A 19,994-nucleotide genomic window follows, 5' to 3' on the forward strand; every position below is an offset into this window, starting at 1 on the left:
TTGGCCAAACGTATAATGACAACATGTAGCAAACATTTGCAACTCTGTTAATCAAATACTCCAAGGCAAAATGAAAGTCCTCATTTAAGGTTCCTTGAATGCCTGAGATATATTCAACTCTAGAATTTTGAGTTGTAGTTCTTGGTATTTTTGTTGCCCGCTTGATTTTCACAACAAAATGGAAAAGCCCATCACCCACACTTCCAAAGCCACTCTGAGACTCAGACTCAGCAGGGCAGTGCCTGGAACATAGTAAGCACTTAAATCCCTTAATTATAATTATTATTATTTTGACTTACAAAATAGGTGAAAGCACAGGGGTGTTTGTGACTGTTGAGGACTTAGAGATGTTCTGCTCTATGGACATTGCCAGCACCCATTCTCCCTATTTTCTGTCTTGAAATGAAGGTGCCAGGGAACTGGATGAAAGTGTGTGGATGGCTCAGTGCAAACCATCTCCACTACTGGAAAAAACCAAAATTCAAGCACTTGTCCAGTGGGCAGTAGCATATACACCACCTCTCTTAAAATCAGTATTCAGAACAGTGTGCACTCCAAAGGTTCCAAAAAAGGTGCATTGTGCTATCTTCATGGACACGATCATCCAGAAATTCTCAGGGTAGCCCACGCCTCTGTATACCATTTCATTATCAGCAACATCATCTTCAAATCAATTAATCAAACAAGCAAGCAATATATTTATGGAGCACTTATTAAGCTCCTTGTGGGCAGGGAAAATGTCTACCAAATCAGTTGCCTCATACTCTATCAAGTGCTTAATGCAGTGCTCTGCACAAAGTAAGTGCTCAAGAAATAGACTTGTTTGATTACTTTGTGCAGACACTGGACCACTTTTCTCAGTATGTGGGGTGAGTTGTGAATGGGAAATCTGTCAATGTCCATTTTCTCACTGCATTAACCAGTGACCCGCCACATACTTAATCCATAAAGATATACTTTCTTGTAAAGCTTGTAAGCAGTGTGGCTTAGTGGAAAGATATGCTTCAACTATCATCTCTATGCAGATGACACTCAAATCTACATCTCTTCCCCTTTTCTCTCTCCCTCCCTCCAGTCTCTCATCTCCTCCTGCCTTCAGTACATCTCCACCTGTATGTCTTCCCGACACCTAAAACCAAACTTGTCCAAGACTAGCTCCTTTTCTTCCCTCCCAAACCCTGTCCTCTCCCTGACTTTCCTGTCACTGTGGAAAGCACGACCATCCTTCCAGTCTCACAAGCCTGCAACCTTGGTGTCATCTTTGCCTTGGTGTCATCCTTGACAAAGCCTGTGCTTTAGCCACTAGACCAGTTTGCTGTGTATTTGGAGAAGAAATTACACAGGTGGGAATAAAACACATTTCCTGTCCCTCATATGGCTCACAATCTCCAAGTCCTTTTCAATATTTCTTGGCAGTACACAATAGTACAAAGTGATTCCTTGCAGGAAGGCATTTAAAGGAACTTAATGTGTTTTATGTTTAGAATCTACACCTTAGCACACTGGAGAAAGAATTACTAATGTGCAAAGTCAAATTGAAAGTGGTTCCATTGTTGGTTTAGTGAATCAAAGTTCTGATGTCTTAAAGGAATCCTTTTCCTGTTCATGAGAACCCAGATATACTCAAAATATAACCAACAAAAACCATAGATTGAATGGATTCATTTAATTTCCAAGGATCAAAGAAGGGTATGTTTTTCTTCCTGGATCAGGGATAGCTTAGTTTTGAAAAATCCAGAAATAGCTTTGGTAACCAGACATAGAGTTCAACAAGCATGAGTGGAATTTTGTCTTTTCCAGCAAAAATATTCTAACATACTACTGTTTATTAGGAAAAAATGCTGCGTAAATTTAGATCAAAATCTTTAAAGCACAGGGCCAAGAATTCTGATTTTTCTTTCTGATAACTGTGTTTTTACATAATCGGAATGACCCTGAGCAATTCTATCAACATTCCAAACGGTTGCTGGTCGTGCTTCATTTATAACTATTGAGATTTGTGTGTCATTTAATAAGGACCGGTGATGGGATGGGATCAGATAAATTCCTCCTGAAAAATTATAAAATTATAATATTTTATAATTCTTTTACATGCTTAGTATGTTCCAAGCACTGTACTAAGCACTGGGATAGATACAAGATAATCAAACCTACCCTACTCCCTGTTCCATGTAGGGGTCACAGTCTAAGTGGGAAGGGAAACAGGTATTGAATCCCCATTTTAAAGATGAGGAAACTGAGGCTCAGAGAAGTTGAGACTTGTCCAAGGTCATACAGTCTGCATATGTTGGATCCATTCAGTTGTATTTATTGAGCACTTATTGTGTGCAGAGCATAGTACTAAGCGCTTGGAAAGTACAATACAGTAATACAGACAATCCCTGCCCACAGTGGGCTTACTGTCTAGAGGGGGGAGACAGACATAAAAACAAATAAATAGGTATCGATATAAATAAATAAAATTATATATACATATACAAAAGTGCTGTAGGGTGGAGGGGAGAGCAAAGAGAGGGAGTCGAGGTGACACTGAAGGGAGGGGAAGCTGAGGAACAAGGAGGCTTAGTCTGGGAAGGCCTCTTGGAGGAGGTGGGCTTTGAAGAGGGGAAGAATGAGTGTTTTGTGTATTTGTGGAAGGAGGGCATTACAGGCCAGAGGTAGGATGTGGGTTAGGGATCGGCAGCGAGACAGGTGAGATGGAGGCACAGTGAAAAGGTTAGCACCAGAGGAGTAGAGTGTGGGGGCTGGGTTATAGAAGGAGAGAAGAGAGGTAAGGTAAGAAGGGGCAAGGTGATGGAGAGCTCTGAAGCCAATAGTGAGGAGTGTTTGTTTGATACGGAGGTTGTTAGGCAACAACTGGAGATTTTTGAGGAGGAGGGTGACATGTCCTGAACATTTCTGTAGAAAGATGATTCAGGAAGCGGAGTAAAATATGCACTCAAGTTGGAAGAGGCAGGAGGTTGGTAGGTCAGAAAGGAGGCTGATGCAGTAATCCAGTCGGGATAGGATGAGTGACTGTACTAACATAGTAGCGGTTTGGGTGGAGACAAAAGGGTGGATCTTGAGTGATGTTGTGAAAGTGAGATTGGCAGGATATGGTGACAGATTGGATACTTGGATCATTGGGTGAATGAGAGAGCAGAGTCAAAGATGACACCCAGGTTGTGGGCTTGGAAGATGGGAAGGATGGTTGTGCTGTCCACAGTGATGGGAAAGTTCAGGAGAGGACAGAGTTTGGGAAGGAAGATAAGGAGCTCTGTTTTGGACATGTTGAGTTTGAGGTGGCAGGAGGACAACCAAGTAGACATGTCCTAAAGGCAGAAGGAGTTGCTAGCCTGGAGGGAGGGAGAGAGAACAGGGGAGGAGATAGAGATTTGGGTGTCATCCGCTTAGAGAGATCATAGTTGAAGCTGTGGGAGCAAATGAATTCTCCAAGGGAGTGAGTATAGATGGAGAATAGAAGGGGACCAAGACCCTGAGGGGTCCCTACAGTTAGGGATGGGAGGGGGAGGAGGAGCCTGCGAAGGAGACTGAGAATGAACGGCCAGAGAGATAAGAGGAGAACCGGGAGAGGACAGAGTCCATGAAGCCAAGGTTGGATAATGTATTGAGGAGGAGGGAATGGTCCACAGTTTCAAAGGCAGCTGAGAGGTCGAGGAGGATTAGGATGGAGTAGGAGCCGTTGAATTTGGCAAGAAGGAGGTCATTGGTGATCCTTGAGAGGGCAGTTTCTGTGGAATGGAGGGGGTGGAAGCCAGATTGGAGGGGGGGTCCAGGAGAGAGTTGGAGGAGAGGAATTTGAGGCAGCAAGTGCAGACGACTCGCTCAAGGAGTTTGGAGAGGAAGGGCAGTAGGGAGATGGGACGATTACTGGAGGGGGCAGTGGGGTCAAGGGAGACTTTTTTTAGGATGGGGGAGATATGGGAATGTTTGAAGGCAGAGGGGAAGAAGCTATTGGAGAGTGAGCAGTTGAAGATGGTAGTTAAGGAGAGGTCTCCTGATTCCCAGTCCCAAGGTTTTTCTACTAGGCCATATTGCTTCTCTATTGAAAACTGCTTGCTCTGCTTTCTCTACTTGCCCTTCTTTCAGTTTGCAACCACAGAATCTCCATTTCACCAAATATAGTTCCCAAAGGTGCTTCACACACTGTAACACTGTACCATCAAGTCTCACCAAGACCTATTTAGAATGGTACATTCCCACTTTTTACCATTTAGTTTATGAGTGCTTTTTTTTTAAATGGTAGGCACTACATTAAACATTGGGGTAGATATAAGAAAATCGAGTGGAACACAGACCCTGTCCCACATAGGGCTCATGATCTTAATCCCCATGTGAAGCAGCATCATGGAAGAGAGTTGAGGCCAGAGACTCAAGTTTACTGTGCAGAAGGAGGTGATAGTAAACCACTTCTGTATTTTTATCAAGAAAACTCTCTGGGTCCACTGTCAGAACGATTGCAGATGGAGGTGGGGCGTTCTGGAAGAGAGATGTCCATGGCGTCACTGTGGGTCAGAGAGACGACTCGATAGCCTAAGACAAGAACAGGTGCAGAGAAGTTTAATGACTTTCCCAAGGTCTCCACAGCAGATAAGTGGCAGAGCTGGGATTAAAACCCAAATCCTCTGACTCCCAGGCCTGTGCTCTTTCTACCGGGCCACAAGACTTAATAATAATGATGATGGTATTTGTTAAGCACTTACTATGTGTCAGGCACTATACTAAGCACTGGGGTGGATTTGAAAAATTTGAGTCGGACACAGTCCCTGTCCCATGTGGGCTCACAGTCTGAAACCCCATTTAAGAGATGAGGTAACTGAAGCACAGAGGAATGAAGTGACTTACCCAAAGTCACTCAGCACAAGTGGTGGAGTAGGGATTAGAACCCATGACGTTCTGACTCCCAGGTCTATGCTCAATCCTCTATGCCATGCTGCTCTTGCCTTCTCATGGTCTAGTGGAATATTAATATTGAATATATTAAAACATATGAAATAAGTACTTGCTTGGTTATAGCTTATTTTATGGTATCAAGGATAATTATTCCACAGAATTTGTATTACTTCTAGCCCATCTTTGTTGTGTGCTAAGGACCCCCAAGTTTCTAAAAAATGGTAAGTGGCAGACTGAAAAAAAGATAATTTTAAATAGCCATGGAAAACAATGGCCTGCTGATGATTGGGAACAAGTTGCAACCAACCATATTGGCCGGATGAGAGAACAACCAGTTTATTGCAGTTAAAAACATTGGGTTTTACCCCAGAACCAAAAGCCGGATTGCAGTAAGTCTTTCCAGGTTGGACAGCAGTTATCATCCATGCTCTCTTAATTAAATATACCGACAGTGAAGCACTTCTTTCTCCTATTTGTAAATTATTTTATGACAGTTTCTTCCATTAAATTGTAAGCTATCTGTGGGAAGTGTTCATGTCTTCTACCTATTTTGTTCTCCCAAACACTTTAAACTTAAAGCTCTGCTCACAGTAGATACTCAATAAATACTATTGATTGATTATACTTTTAATATATACATCATAGATGTACATATTTATCTAGCCCGTGTCATATTTGATTATATTGTAATTTTCCCAGTGCTTAGAACAGTTCTTGATGCAAAACAAGCACCTTACAAATAGAATTAAGAAAAAGCGCAAAACACAGTGCTTAGCATAGAGGAGAAGCAGTATGGCCTAGTGGATAAAGCCCGGGCCTGGGATCCAAAGAACCTGGATTCTAATTCCGGCTCCACCCCTTGCCTGCTGTGTGACCTTGGGGAAGTCACTTAACTTCTCTGTGCCTTAGTTTTCCTCAACTGAAAAATGGTCATTCAATGTCAGTTCTAGCCTCTTACCTGACTGTGAGCCCCATGTGGGACAGGGACTGTGTGCCATCTAATTAACTTGTATCTTCCCCAGCATTTAGAACAGTGCTTTACACATAGCAAACACTTAACAGATATCATACATACTTAAAAAGTGCTTGTCATATAATAGGTACTTAATGTTCATTCATTCATTCATTCAATAGTATTTATTGAGCGCTTACTATGTGCAAAGCACTGTACTAAGCTCTTGGAATGTACAAGTCGGCAACAGATAGAGACAGTCCCTGCCCTCTGACGGGCTTACAGTCTAATCAGGGGAGACAGGCAGACAAGAACAATGGCAATAAATAGAGTCAAGGGGAAGAACATCTCATAAAAACAATGGCAAATAAGTAGAATCAAGGTGATGTACATCTCATTAAACAAAATAAATAGTATAGCAATAATAAGAAGAAGAATGATAATATGTATAATAATACAATTCGGAGGGGAAACTCTCTTAAAGAGTCAAACCTGGCTGAAATTCCCAGGCTACAGGCTTCTAGCTCCTGCCTAACAAGTAGAACCTGTGGAGTTGATGTTTGAATTGGAAATCAAGGTTTCAAGCTGTGCCTTGAGGGCCATTCTTAGGCATTAGGGAAGTATCCTCTATGATCCTCGGGGTCTCAACCCGGTCTGAAACTTTGAGAAACTTTCCAACGAGACTTAGTGGTAAGTAAAGAGGATTAGGAGTCAGGGGATCTGGGTTCTGAACCTGGATTCACCACTTGCCTGCTATGTGAGTTTGGGCAAGTCACATCCTATTTTCCAGAATTTTTTTCCTTTCCTTTTTTCACTCTTCTTCACCAACTAAATGTATTAAGTTGTAAATACCAAAACGGCAGCTCCTGAAGAGAAAATTTATGAGAGACCAAGTAACTGAGTTGTAATCTGATACTCATACTTCTAGAATAAGACAGAGACTCCTTACCCCCAGCTAAATGAAGAAAAGCTCTGATGACAACCTGAGAACATCTCCCTTCTGTTAAACCTGCAGAAAAGAATGTGTAAATGTGTTGACATTGGGGGGACCACCCCAATGTTTGTGTAAGAGTGGGAGTGGGTGGAATGTTCATCTTTAAGAGTTGAAAAGATAGTGTGAATGCATGGAATAGAGAAGCAGTGTGGTGTAGTGGATAGAGCCCGGGCCTGGGAGTTAGGTCATGAATTCTAATCCCTTCGTTTGTCTGCTGTATGACCTTGGGCAAGTCACTTCCCTTCTCTGGGCCTCTGTTCCTTCATCAGTAAAATGGGAATTGAGACTGTGAGCCCCAAATGGGACAGGGATTTTGTCCAATTCCATTAGCTTGTATCCACTTCAGTGCTTAGTACAGTGCCTGGCACACAGTAAGTGCTTAACAAATACTTTAAAAACACAACAAATATCCTTATTATTATTATTATTCCCTATGTCTGGATCCTCATCTGTAAAATAGGGATTAAATACCTCTTCTTCCTCACCCTTAGGCTGTGGGATAAGAGACTGTGCCTGATCTAATTGTATTGTGCCTCTCCCAGCACTTAGCACAGTTGTAAGCACTGTCATCTACAGGACCGTGCATATCCTGAGGTCTGTAGCCCTAAATATGTAATCCTTAAAAGAAGTGGCCCTTGATGAATGGAATAACATCCCAGTGGTTTTCATAGCAGAAATGAGCATGATGATCAATAAAGTCGTAATAGTGGACCTCTCTGTGAGCAGGTTACCTCTCTATCAACTTGATTAGGTCATACTCTCCCAAGTGCTTAGTACGGTGCCCTGCACAGTCAGCCCTCAGTAAAAATGTTGGCATTTGTTAAGCGCTTACTATGTGGAAAGCACCGTTCTAAGTACTGGGGGGATACAAGGTGATCAGGTTGTCCCTCGTGGGGCGCTCAGTCTTCATCCCCATTTTATAGACGAGGTAACTGAGGCCCAGAGAAGTTAAGTGACTTGCCCACAGTCAGCTGACAAGTGGCAGAGCCAGGATTTGAACCCCTGATGTCTGACTCCCAAGCCGGTGCTCTTTCCACTGAGGCACGCTGCTTCTCTATTAAGCGCTTACTCTGTGCAGAGCACTGTTCTAAGCACTGGGATAGATACAGAGTAATCAGATTGCCCCATGTGAGGATCACAGTCTTAATCCCCATTTTACAGATGAGGTAACTGAGGCCCAGAGAAGTTGTTACTTGCTCCAAATCACACAGCTGACAAGTGGCGGAGCTGGGATTAGAACCCATGACCTCAGGCTCCCAAGCCCGTGCTCTTTCCACAGAGCCACGCTGCTTCTCTAAAAAATAAATAAATACCATTGATTGATTGATTGACTAAGGTTCTGGAGGAATAGAATACGTTTTCTGCTTCTTGGTGGAGGCTCCCCAGCTAATCGCTTACCACTCTTCTCCCACCTTCAGTTAGCATGAGAAAAAAAATAATTTATGAAAAAGAATGCTTGGAAGCCCTTGAAAGAAAAATATTGTTCTTATCTTGGGTTACTTTTAATATAAATGCTATAAATGAAAACACATAAACAAGACAACTAATTGCTTTGGGTAAAAGCCGATTTTGGATATGAGCCTTTGATCTCAGCGCTAGTTTAGCAAATTACAGTATTAGGTAAGGATTCCATCTTGGACTACGCCATCTCCTTCCTCTTAAAAATGTAATTACGTTTGAACCTTTTACAAAATGTTTTCACATCAATGCTAAGAAAAGCCTTAAGACACGGGGCAACACGCTGATTCCAAACTGTGGGCAATGTACAGAACTTTGAGACCTTAAAAGTAGGGAAGAGACTGGCCCAACAGACAATATAGATTGATGATCTTCCAAATTATAGGTCCGGTCATAGGTATTTAAAGCTACCATCATAGCACATCTCCGATTAGCCGTCTCTGCTAACAGACAGAAGATTAATAGTGCTGTCATTTGTTTCCTCCCCCACTCGTCTTTTCATTAAATTCGGTGATAATGATTCAGTGAACCTCTCGGCAGCTTCTTTTGATTTTTCCCGTGTAGCTTCTTGTGGGCAGAGAATGTGCCTGTTATAGTCATTCATTCAATCGTATTTATTGAGCGCTTGGTGTGTGCAGAGCACTGTACTAAGCAGTCGGGAAGTACAATTCAGCAGCAGAGACAATCCCTGCCTGCAGTGGTCTCACAATCTAAAAGGGGGGAGATAGACATCAAAACCAGTAAACAGGAATCAGTACCATTATTATAAATAAAAAGAATTATTGTTCTCTCCTAAGTGCTTAGTACATGAGAAGCAGCGTGGCTTAGTGGCAAGAGCACGGGCTTGGGAGTCAGAGGACGTGGGTTCTAATCCTGCCTCCATCACTTGTCTGCAGTGTGCCCTTGGGCAAGCCACTTGTCTTTTCTGTGCCTCAGTTACCTCATCTGTAAAGTGGGGATGAAGACTGTGAGCCCCATAGGGGAACAACCGGATTATCTTGCAGCATGGCTCAGTGGAAAGAACCCAGGCTTGGGAGTCAGAGGTCATGGGTTCGAATTTGACTCTGCCACTTGTCAGCTGTGTGACTATGGGCAAGTCACTTAACTTCTCTGTGCCTCAGTTACCTCATCTGTAAAATGGAAATTAACTGTGAGCCTCACGTGGGACAACCTGATTACCCTGTATCTACCCCAGCACTTAGAACTGTGCTTTGCACATAGTAAGTGCCTAACAAATTACTATCTACCCCAGCGCTTAGAACAGTGCTTGGCAAATAGTAAGCACTTAACAAATACCATCATTATTATTACAGTGCTGTGCATGCAGTAAGTGCTCAATAAATTTGATTGATGAGCCCAGTGGATCAAAACAACACTCATGGTCCTCCTTTTAGATTGTGAGCCCCTTGTTGGGCAGGGATTGTCTCTGTTGCCGATCTGTACATTCCAAGCGCTTAGTACAGTGCCCTGCCCACAGTAAGCGCTCAGTAAATACAATTGAATGAATGAATGAACATTGGTAGGACGTAAGGATGGAAGAGAATAGGAAGAGATGGAAGAGACAGATTCAAAGAGAGGGAGCAAAATTTAACTCCACTAGGAGCCTAAGAAGTTACGTGTTTGAATCCTTTAGAGGAAAGCACCCTCTCCCCACAGTGTTTTCTGCTCTCACTATCTCAGTACTGCCTGTCCCCAACCTGCTTCCAACCTCAAATTCCTCCCTCCCCTCTGCAATTTTAGCAGTGGACAACCTGGAAGGAGGCCCACCCCTCCCCAGCCTCAAACCAGCTCCCACACCTGTTCGTCTAAATGCTGCCACTGCTAAGAAGTTGTGTGGTCTGATGGAAAGAGGACGGGCCTGGGAGTCAAAGGAAACGGGTTTGAATCTGAAATCCACCTCTTGTTTGCTGTGTGACCTTGGGTTCGTCACTTCACTTTTCTGGGCCTCAGTTTCCCCATCTGTAAAACAGGAATTCAAAACTCGTTCTACCTCCTATTTAATAATAATACTGTTGGTATTTGTTAAGCGCTTACTATGTGCAGAGCACTGTTCTAAGTGCTGGGGTAGATACAGGGTAATCAGGTTGTCCCACATGAGGCTCAGAGTTTTAGGGGAAGCAGTGTGGCTCAGTGGAAGGAGCCTGGGCTTCGGAGTCAGAGGTCATGGGTTCGACTCCCGGCTCTACCACTTGTCAGCTGTGTGACTGTGGGCAAGTCACTTCACTTCTCTGTGCCTCAGTTACCTCATCTGTAAAATGGGAATTAACTGTGAGCCTCACATGGGATGACCTGATTACCCCGTGTCTCCCCAGTGCTTAGAACAGTGCTCTGCACATAGTAAGTGCTTAACAAATACCAACATTATTATTAATCCCCATTTTACAGATGAGGTAACCAAGGCACAGAGAAGTTAAGTGACTTGCCCACAGTCACACAGCTAAGTGGCAGAGTCGAAATTCGAACCCATGACCTCTGACTCCCAAGCCCGGGCTCTTTCCAATGAGCCATGCTGCTTCTCTACACTGTGAACCCCATGGGGGACCTACCTCAGCACTTAGTACCTATCTTGTACCTACCATAGCCCTTAGTACAGTGCTTGGCACATAGTAAGCACTTAACAAATACCAATATCATCATCATCATTATCTTTATTATCACTATTAAAGAGCAGGAATGGAGGTGAGGGAGGAAGAGCAGGGGAGTGCCAGGAGAAGGGAAAGGTCCCCCTCTTTCTCCACCTGCTCTTCCTATCAGGAACAGTGCTTGGCACATAGTAAGCGCTTAACCAGTTTTTATTATTAAGGGCGGTCGAGTCTTTTCCAACTCGTAGCGACTCCAAGGATATACTTTCTCCAGAACGTCCATTCCTCTGCCATAATCCGCAACCCTTCTAACGGTTCTTCCTTTATCGTTGTTATGGTCTTTATCCACCTAGCTGCTGATCTGCCTCTTCCTCATTTTTCCCTCCACTTTTCCTAGCATTACTGCCTTCTCCAGAGAATTAGTCCTCTTGATTATGTGTCAAAAATATGCTTATCCAAGTTGAGTTTTTTGGCCTTCCAAAGGCCACTTTGACTTAATTTGCCCCCAAATCCATTTGTTTGTTTTTCGGGCAGTCCATGGTGTTTGCAAAAGCCTTCTCCGACACTGCATTTCACAGGAATCGATGTTCTTTCTATCCTGTTTTTTCACTGTACCATCATTATTGTTATTATCACAGTGCTGTGCATGCTTAAATAATAGTAAATATTATTTTACTATAGTAAATGCTTAAAAAATGCCACAGTTAAAGACAGGGGAGGTAGTAGGGGAGAGACCAGAGTGCAGAACCCGGGTCGGGGCAGAACTCGGGTCGGGAAACCTAAGGAAGGCTGGACAGACATAACGACATAAGGAAGGCTGGGCAGAGCGAAATAGTATTTACTACTTGGCTGATGCGGAACCATTAAAAGGAGTCAAACCTTCGGGTGGAAGCATCAGCCAAGGCTGGTCTATGGTGGGAGGAAAAGATTCTCCCCTGTTCATGTTTGTTGACAGGGCCCCAGCTGAGTTTCTTCAAGCCTCTTGCCCACTACAGACCCATTTCAAAGGACAGCAACAGTACGTTTACCTCATCTCTTTTTCTAACATTAATGTCTCACTACCTTTACTTGAAAAAAAAATCAGTTTAATATTATCATTCTATACCTTGCTTCTTTCTCTTCATCTGATTCTTACTAGCTCATAAAAATAAGTGGCCCATGGTGTGGCAGTCGATCGTATCTAATGAGTGCTTACTGTGTGCAGAACACTGTACTAAGCGCTGGGGACAGATTCCCGGCCCACAGCGAGCTCACAGTCAAGACGGGGAGACAGATGTTAATGTAAATAAATAAAATTACAGTATGTACATAACTGCTTTGGGGCTAGGAGGGGACATGAATAAAGGGAGAAAGAGAGGCTGATGCAAAAGGGAGTGGGAAAAGAGGGTTTAGGTTGGAGGAGATGTGACTTGCCTTGATTCTATCTATTTGCAATTGTTTTAATGAGATGTTCATCCCCTTGATTCTACTTATGGCTACTGTTCTTGTCTGTCCATGTCGCCCGATTAGACTGTAAGCCTGTCAAAGGGCAGGGACTGTCTCTATCTGTTACCGATTTGTGCATTCCAAGCGCTTAGTACAGTGCTCTGCACATAGTAAGCACTCAATAAATACTATTGAATGAATGAATGACTTTAATAAGGTTTTGAAGGTGGAGAGAGCAGCCACTATGTCAGAGGTGGATGCAGTCTAGACCTTTAATGATTAATTATTAGTTTTGAATTGAAGGGCCATTCTGATCTCTAATGACTTTTACCAACTCCAACTCTCAAAGGTGCCATGGGGAGTTCTGCTTGTTAATGAAGGTTTTGTGATGTGCTTCTAAACCATGGCTCATTGATGAAATTGTTCCATCTTCCACATGCCCGGTCTTGGGTTGACGGAACACTGGATCCCATCCAGGAGGGCTGGCAAAGGGCGAGGTTGGAAATTTAGATAGTTAGACTTGGGAGAGAGATTTTCACCTTTATTGCCAATCACTACACTGAGTCTCACGTCACTGAGGAGGAGGAGAAGGAGGAGGAGGATGAAGGAGGACAAGGAGGAGGCTGAGGAGGAGGAGGATGAAGAACAAAGAGGAGGCTGGGGAGGACGACGAGAAGGACAAGGAGGAGGATGAGGAGGAGGCTGAGGAGGAGGGGGAGGAGAAGGAGGAGGAAGGGGAGGCTGAGGAGGAGAAGGAGGAGGCTGGGGAGGAGGAAGACAAGGAGGAGAAGAATGAAGGAGGACAAGGAGGAGGCGGAGGAGGAGGAGGAGAAGGAGGAGGGGAAAACGAGAAGGAGGAGGAAGATGGAGGAAAAGGAGAAGGAAGGGGAGAGGCTGAGGAGGAGGAGAAGGAGGAGGGGAAAACGAGAAGGAGGAGGAAGATGGAGGAAGAGGAGAAGGAGAAAAGGAATAGGAGGAGGAAGGGGGAGAGGCTGAGGAGGAGAAGGAGGAGGAGGAGGATGTTGGTTATTTGTTAAGCGCTTACTCTGTGCCGAGCACTGTTCTAAGCGCTGGGGGAGATACAGGGTCATCAGGTTGTCCCACTTGGGGCTCTCAGTCTTAATCCCCATTTTCCAGATGAGAGAACTGAGGCCCAGAGAAGGTAAGTGACTTGCCCACAGGCGCACAGCTGACAAGGGGCAGAGCGGCATTCGAACCCATGACCTCTGACTCCTAAGCCCGAGCTCATTCCACTGAGCCACGTGGATGGAGGAGGAGGAGGACGAAGAGGGAGGGAGGAGGAGGAGGGAGGAAGCGGGAGGAGGAGGACGAGGGAGGGAAGAGGAAGGAAGAGGGAGGGAGGAGGAAAAGGGAGGAGGGAGGAGGAGGAAGAGAAGGAGGGAAGAGGGAGGAGGAGAAGGAGGCAGGGAGGAGGAGGGAGGAAGAGGGAGGAGGAGAAGGAGGGAGGAAGAGGGAAGAGGGAAGAGGGAGGAGGAGGAGGGAGGAAGCGGGAGGAGGACGAGGGAGGGAAGAGGAAGAAAGAGGGAGGGAGGAGGAAAAGGGAGGAGGGAGGAGGAGGAAAAGGGAGGAGGGAGGAGGAGGAAAAGGGAGGAAGAGGGAGGAAGAGAAGGAGGGAGGGAAGAGGAGGGAGGAGGAGGGAAGAGGGAAGAGGGAGGGAGGAGGGAAAAGGAAGAGGGAGGAGGAAAGAGGGAGGAATAGGGAGGGAGGAGGGAGGAAGAGGGAGGGGGAGGAGGGGGAGGAGGGTGAGCAGGGCAGAGCCCGGACCCCGAGGTCTCCCGGCTCGGGCGGAGGGAAACCCAACGCCAGGGGGCGGGGGGCGGGGCTTCAGGGGCGGGTTTCATTGGGCGTGATTTCAGGGGGCGGGGCTTAGGGGGGCGGGGCTCCAGGGGGCGGGGTTTCAAGAGGCAGGTTTCATTGGGCGTGATTTCAGGGGGCGGGGCTTCAGGGGGGCGGGGCTCCAGATGACGGGGCTTCACTGGGCGTGACTCCAGGGGGCGGGGCTTCAAGAGGCGGGGCTTCAGGAGGGCGGGGCTTCGGACGGCGGGGTGTGATTGGGCGGGGCTCCAGGGGGCGGGGCTCTCGGGGGGCGGGGCTCCAGGGGGCGGGGCCAGGCTAGCGTTGAGCTGCGGGGCGGCAGGTAGCGGAGCCGCGGCGCCGAGCTGAGCTGGTACCGGTAGGTGGATGGGGGGACGGGGGCGGACGGACGGCGGGGCCGTTCGGTCGTTTTCCCCGAGCGCTCCCTCTGGGCGAAGCGCTGGGCTGAGCGCTTAGCAGAGGCCAGTTGAGCCCCAGAGAGCATCCCTGCCCCCCAAGGGGCGCGCAGCCTAGCAGGCGACCCCTTGTGCATCGTCCCTTCCCCACCGCTCAGCATTTCACGGACCCAATCACCTTTATTGCAGGCGCACTGCGCTGAGCGCTTGGAAGGCACACAGAAAACGGTGGTATTTGTGAAGCGCTTACTACGTGCCCAGCACTGCTCTAAGCGCTGGGGCATACAAGGACATCAGGTTGGGGCTCACAGTTTTTAATCCCCATTTTCCAGACGAGGGAACTGAGGCCCAGAGAAGTGATTCGCCCACAGTCACACAGCTGGCAAGCGGCAGAGCCGGGATTCGCACCCAGCACCTCTGACTCCCAAGCCCGGGCTCTTTCCACTGGGCCACGCTGCTTCTCAACACCAGCGCCCCTCTGGTCTGTCAGCTCTCTCGGGGCAGGGAATGTGGCTCTTCATTCAGTTCACCAGTATTGATTGAGCGCTTACTCTGTGCAGAGCACTGTACTAAGCGCTTGGAATGGACAAATGGGTAACAGAGACAGTCCCTGCCCTTTGCCGGGCTTACAGTCTAATCGGGGGAGACGGACAGACAAGAACGATGGCAATAGATAGAATCAAGAATAGCAATAAATGGAATCAAGGCAATAAATAGTGGTCCCCTCCCGGGCGCTTAGTACAGTGCCCTGACCACCATAAGCGCCCCTCGAGACTGTAAATTCGTGGAGAGTAGGGAATGTGGCTTTTTATCGTAGGGTCCCCTCCCAAGCGCTTAGAACAGTGCCCTGCACACGACAAGCCCTCCTCTAGACTGCAAATTGGTTGAGAGTTGGGAATGTGGCTGTTGATTGTTGTAGGCTCCTCTCTCAAACGTTTAATACAGTGCCCTGCACCCAATAAGCTCCCCTCTAGAGTGTCAGCTCGTTGTGAGCAGGGAACGTGTCTGTTTATTGTTGTCCTCTCCCAGGCGCTTAGTACAGTGCCATGTACCCAATAAGCGCCCCTCGAGTCTAGTCTGTCAGCTCGTTGCGGGCAGGGATCGTGGTTGTTCATTGTTGTAGGGTCCCCTCCCAGGCGCTTAGTACAGTGCCCTGCACCCAATAAGCGCCCCTTTAGACTGCAAGCCCGTCAAACGGCAGGAACTGTCTCTGTTGCCGACTTGTTCATCCCAAGCGCTTAGTACAGTGCTCTGCACATAGTAAGCGCTCAATAAATACTATTGAATGAATGAATGAATGAACTGCCAGCTCGTTGTGCGCAGTGAATGTGGCTATTGTTGTAGGGTCCCCTCCTAAGCGCTTAGTACAGTGCCATGTACCCAATCAGCGCCCCTCTAATAAAGAACGTGGCTCTTTATTGTGGTAGGGTCCTCTCCCAGGCGCTTAGTACAGTGCCCTGCACCCAATAAGCGCCCCTTTAGACTGCCAGCTCGTTGTGGGCAATGTGTCTATTGTTGTAGGGTCCCCTCCCAAGCGCTTAGTACAGTGCCCTGCGCCCAATCAGCGCCCCTCTAATAAAGAACGTGGCTCTTTATTGTGGTAGGGTCCTCTCCCAGGCGCTCAGTACGGTGCCCCGCCCCCCAGAAGGCGCTCAGTAAATCCGATCGAATGAGTGGAGCCCGGTGCGGGGCCGTTTGCAGGTTGGTCGGGGTCCCCTGGGTTGTCTGTCCAGGTTTTCCAGCCAAGCGGCTTCTCCAAATCCTTGTGGCTTCGGGACATTAAAGAGCTCCAGGGGGCAGCGGGGCAGGGCACTGTACTAAGCGCTTTTGGTCTCCCAAATAGCTCCAGGGGGCAGCGGGGCAGGGTACTGTATTAAGCGCTTTTGGTCCCCCAAATAGCTCCAGGGGGCAGCGGGGCAGGGCACTGTACTAAGCGCTTTTGGTCCCCCCAAATAGCTCCAGGGGGCAGCGGGGCAGGGTACTGTATTAAGCGCTTTTGGTCCCCCAAATAGCTCCAGGGGGCAGCGGGGCAGGGCACTGTACTAAGCGCTTTTGGTCCCCCCAAATAGCTCCAGGGGGCAGCGGGGCAGGGCACTGTACTAAGCGCTTTTGGTCCCCCAAAAAGCTCCAGGGGGCAGCGGGGCAGGGTACTGTACTAAGCGCTTTTGGTCCCCCAAAAAGCTCCAGGGGGCAGCGGGGCAGGGTACTGTACTAAGCGCTTTTGGTCCCCCCCCAACAGCTCCAGGGGGCAGCGGGGCAGGGCACTGTACTAAGCGCTTTTGGTCCCTCAAATAGCCGCCCACCCACCCACTTCTCCCTCTGTGTCTGCCCGTGTCCCTTTCCTCCCTCCAGTCATGGAAGAAGGACGAGAGCGTGCAGAGGCCAGCTGCCGCCGAGCTTTCGCTGAAGCTCAGAGATGGGTGGAGGTGAGTCTCTTTTTTCCTTATTTTTCCCTCCCCTTCCCCCTTTCTGGGGGTCGGGGGGGTCGAGCCCACCCCCCCCCCCTCGATTGCTTTGGCTTTTTGCCCCTTCCTTCCCCGGGGCAGATCGACCAGGGGGTTGCAAGGGCGGGGAGTTGGGGTGGGTCGGGTGGTGAGCCTCTGATTTTCTTTTTTTTTTAATGATAATTCTACTAATCGGGGTATTTGTTAAGCGCTCACTATGGGCCAGGGACTGTACTAAGTGCTGGATGAAGCAGCGTGGTCTAGTGGCAAGAGCGGGGGCTTGGGTGGGAGAGGTCGTGAGTTCTAATCACGGCTCCGCCACTTGTCTGCTCCGTGACCTTGGGCAAGCCACTTAACGTGTCTGGGCCTCGGTGACTTCATCTGTAAAATGGGGATTAAGACTGTGAGCTCACATGGGGCAACCCGATTACCTTATATCTGCCCCTGGGCTTAGAACACTGCTTGGCACCTAGTAAGTGCTTAACAGACACCCTCCTGATTATTATTATCACGCTTCATTTTCTGCAGCTGCCATTCCCCGACACCTCCATCCTTGGCATTAGCACTCCTTCCTTGGAGACTAGGTCCTCAAGATGATAATCCTGGTATCTGTTAAGCGCTGACGATGTGCCAGGCACTGTACTGAGCGCTGGGGTGGGCAAAAGCAAATCGGGGTGGACACAGCCCCTTGCCCACGTGGGGCTCAGAGTGTCGCGCCCCATTTTCCAGATGAGGGGACTGAGGCCCAACCAAATGACTTGCCCAAGGTGACACAGCAGTCAAGAGGCAGAGCAGAATCAGAACCCAGGACGTTCCGACTCCCAGGCCTGTGCTCTATCTGCTGGCCGCGCTGCTTTTGAAGTCTTTGAAGGGGCTTCAGGGACAGAGGGGAGAGGAAGAGGAGGGGGGTGACCTGCGGGCTAAGGTGGGCCCTCATTCTGAGACAGGCAGGGGGGTGCTGCTGCTGGGGGACCCCTCGGACCCCCGTGGCTTGGAGTCACATTTATTCCACAAGAGACAAACTGTCAAGATGAACCGGAGCCATGGGCGGCTGTCTGTCTTTAGAAGGAAAAGAGGCAGAGATTTGAATTCAAGTGGTCAGGGAAATAGTTGCCCTCCCAGTGGGTTTTGGAAGAAGAAGAGGATGATGATGATGCAGGCCACAGAGAATGTGGGCTCATTAAATACCACATTCCCATTTCCATCAGTAAAAAGGCCACCACTGTTGCTGCTAGTTACTCCGCAAGATTCTCTGTTAAACTCGTTATTTTTATTATTCCCTTTTACTAGCTGTTGCTGGGAGACAACCTTTATTTCTTTCTCTGAAGGTTCTCAACCTTTTTTTTTTCTTTTGCCAAGAAACGTGGGTAATGTGAATCCTACTTTTTTTTCCTCCCCGTCCTTTTCCCAACTTCTACTTCGCTTTGAATGTATCTGCTTGTCTGATGTGATTACTCCTGGAGGGAACGTGGCGGATGAAAAGCCAGAATATCTTCTCAGCAGGTGTACTGGAATGCAGTGTGAAATTAAACCATAATGTGGCAGTGTGAAATTAGACAATTAGAAAATTGTTGTTTGCGGGAGCAGTTTTACTTATGAGAGTTTGTGGGTGTGGGGTGTTGCTAGTTCAATTTTAATCAACAAAATTGTAATCCAAGGAAAATCTATCTTTCAATAGTCCTATTCATAGCAATCTATTTTTAATGTCTTAGTGTTAAAAGATAGTACCTGAAATTTTTTTTAAAATGCCCTTGTTGAATACCTGTTGAATCTAAAATAACTTTCAAAACTCCTTTTAGTCTAAAACTGTGACAGGGTTGTTAGGAATCATGGATTTTAGGGAAGTGAATAAAGTCAATATAGAATCCCCCCCATTATTCATTAGACAGTACCAAGTGTTGAGACTAGGGCAGATTTTGCTTGATAGAGGTTTTAGCTGAAGCGGATTTGGTTCTGCTATGAGAGGAAAAATACGCAGTACTACGACATATTAGGAATAGGGGAAGAACAAATGTTTTAAAAGAAACGTTCCACTTTTACACTAGGTGAAAAAGGACAAACTTTAAAAATGATTTTCCTACATTTTTTATTTCCACCGAGAGAATCTTTTAGATAAGTCAGGGGAAAGGTCAGTTTGGGAAATGAAGGGCACTAGCATTGCTCACGCTAGGAATTGTAAAAGTACTGTACAGTGAGTGATAAATCAGAGCCTTTCATTTCTTCCTGATAGCTCCCCCTTTAACTTCTTTTTTTTGAATATGAAGTTTTCTAAATAGCCTCAATATGGATACTGTAACTCTCATGTATTTTATTTGAAATTTTAATTTTTTTCCATGAAATGATCTCAAAGCAAAAATGACTTGTATCATATCATATACTGTATTGTATCGTGATGGGTTCGTGTATCCTAAATTTATCAGCTTCATTATTGTGTGTGTGCTAAAAGGATATTGAGGTTAAAATTTAGCTTTCTGGTACATTTCTAAAGAGCAAACTTTGAACGTCAGAATTTTTAAATATTTTAAAGGCATTATCTTTCAACTTAAAGTGAGATTTTTTTTTTAGCACTAAAAGTCCTGTTTTTAATACTCCTTGGAGGAGGTGTAGTGCAGTTTGGAGTGGTATGTTTAAGCCCGAGAGAGCTTGAATATTTTTAGTTCTGTGGTGTAGGAAAAGGCAAGATGTGTCTGTTGCACTTTACACCGTTTTAGAAGCTGATCTTTATGGTTAGCTCTGCCATTTTGGAAAAGTTAATTAAAGCCCATATTTTAATACCATCATTCTTTCGTATCCAAAGTAAACTATGGGTATGGAATAACAATTTTGACCCATTTTCGTCTACTCTTGATTCTGTTCTGAATCTTATTAAATGGGACTAATTTTCAATCAAAGTACTGCTCTGGTTTAAAGTTATTTGGGGCAGGAGAAAAGAAGAATAGTGTGCTCTGAGCTGGAGTGAGTCATGGGGAAAAAGAGCAGTCAGCAGCCAGTCATTCATTCATTCAATCGTATTTA

At 46.6% G+C, this 19,994-nt stretch overlaps 1 protein-coding gene across 10 annotated transcripts in view; it reads left to right on the top strand.

The window, feature by feature from the left end:
- The first annotated feature begins 14,434 nt into the window (after positions 1 to 14,434).
- LMO7 (LIM domain 7) overlaps positions 14,435 to 19,994 on the top strand; it is a 288,480-nt gene continuing 282,920 nt past the window's right edge. For all 10 annotated transcript variants that reach the window (XM_029052751.2, XM_029052769.2, XM_029052791.2 and 7 more), the window contains exons 1-2: positions 14,435 to 14,498; positions 16,888 to 16,961. In XM_029052751.2, coding sequence (XP_028908584.1) covers positions 16,890 to 16,961 — 72 coding nt within the window. In that variant the 5' untranslated portion in view covers positions 14,435 to 14,498; positions 16,888 to 16,889. The remainder of the gene's footprint in view (positions 14,499 to 16,887; positions 16,962 to 19,994) is intronic.

The sequence above is a fragment of the Ornithorhynchus anatinus genome, chromosome 2, assembly GCF_004115215.2.
Source record: "Ornithorhynchus anatinus isolate Pmale09 chromosome 2, mOrnAna1.pri.v4, whole genome shotgun sequence".
NCBI classification, from domain to species: domain Eukaryota; kingdom Metazoa; phylum Chordata; class Mammalia; order Monotremata; family Ornithorhynchidae; genus Ornithorhynchus; species Ornithorhynchus anatinus.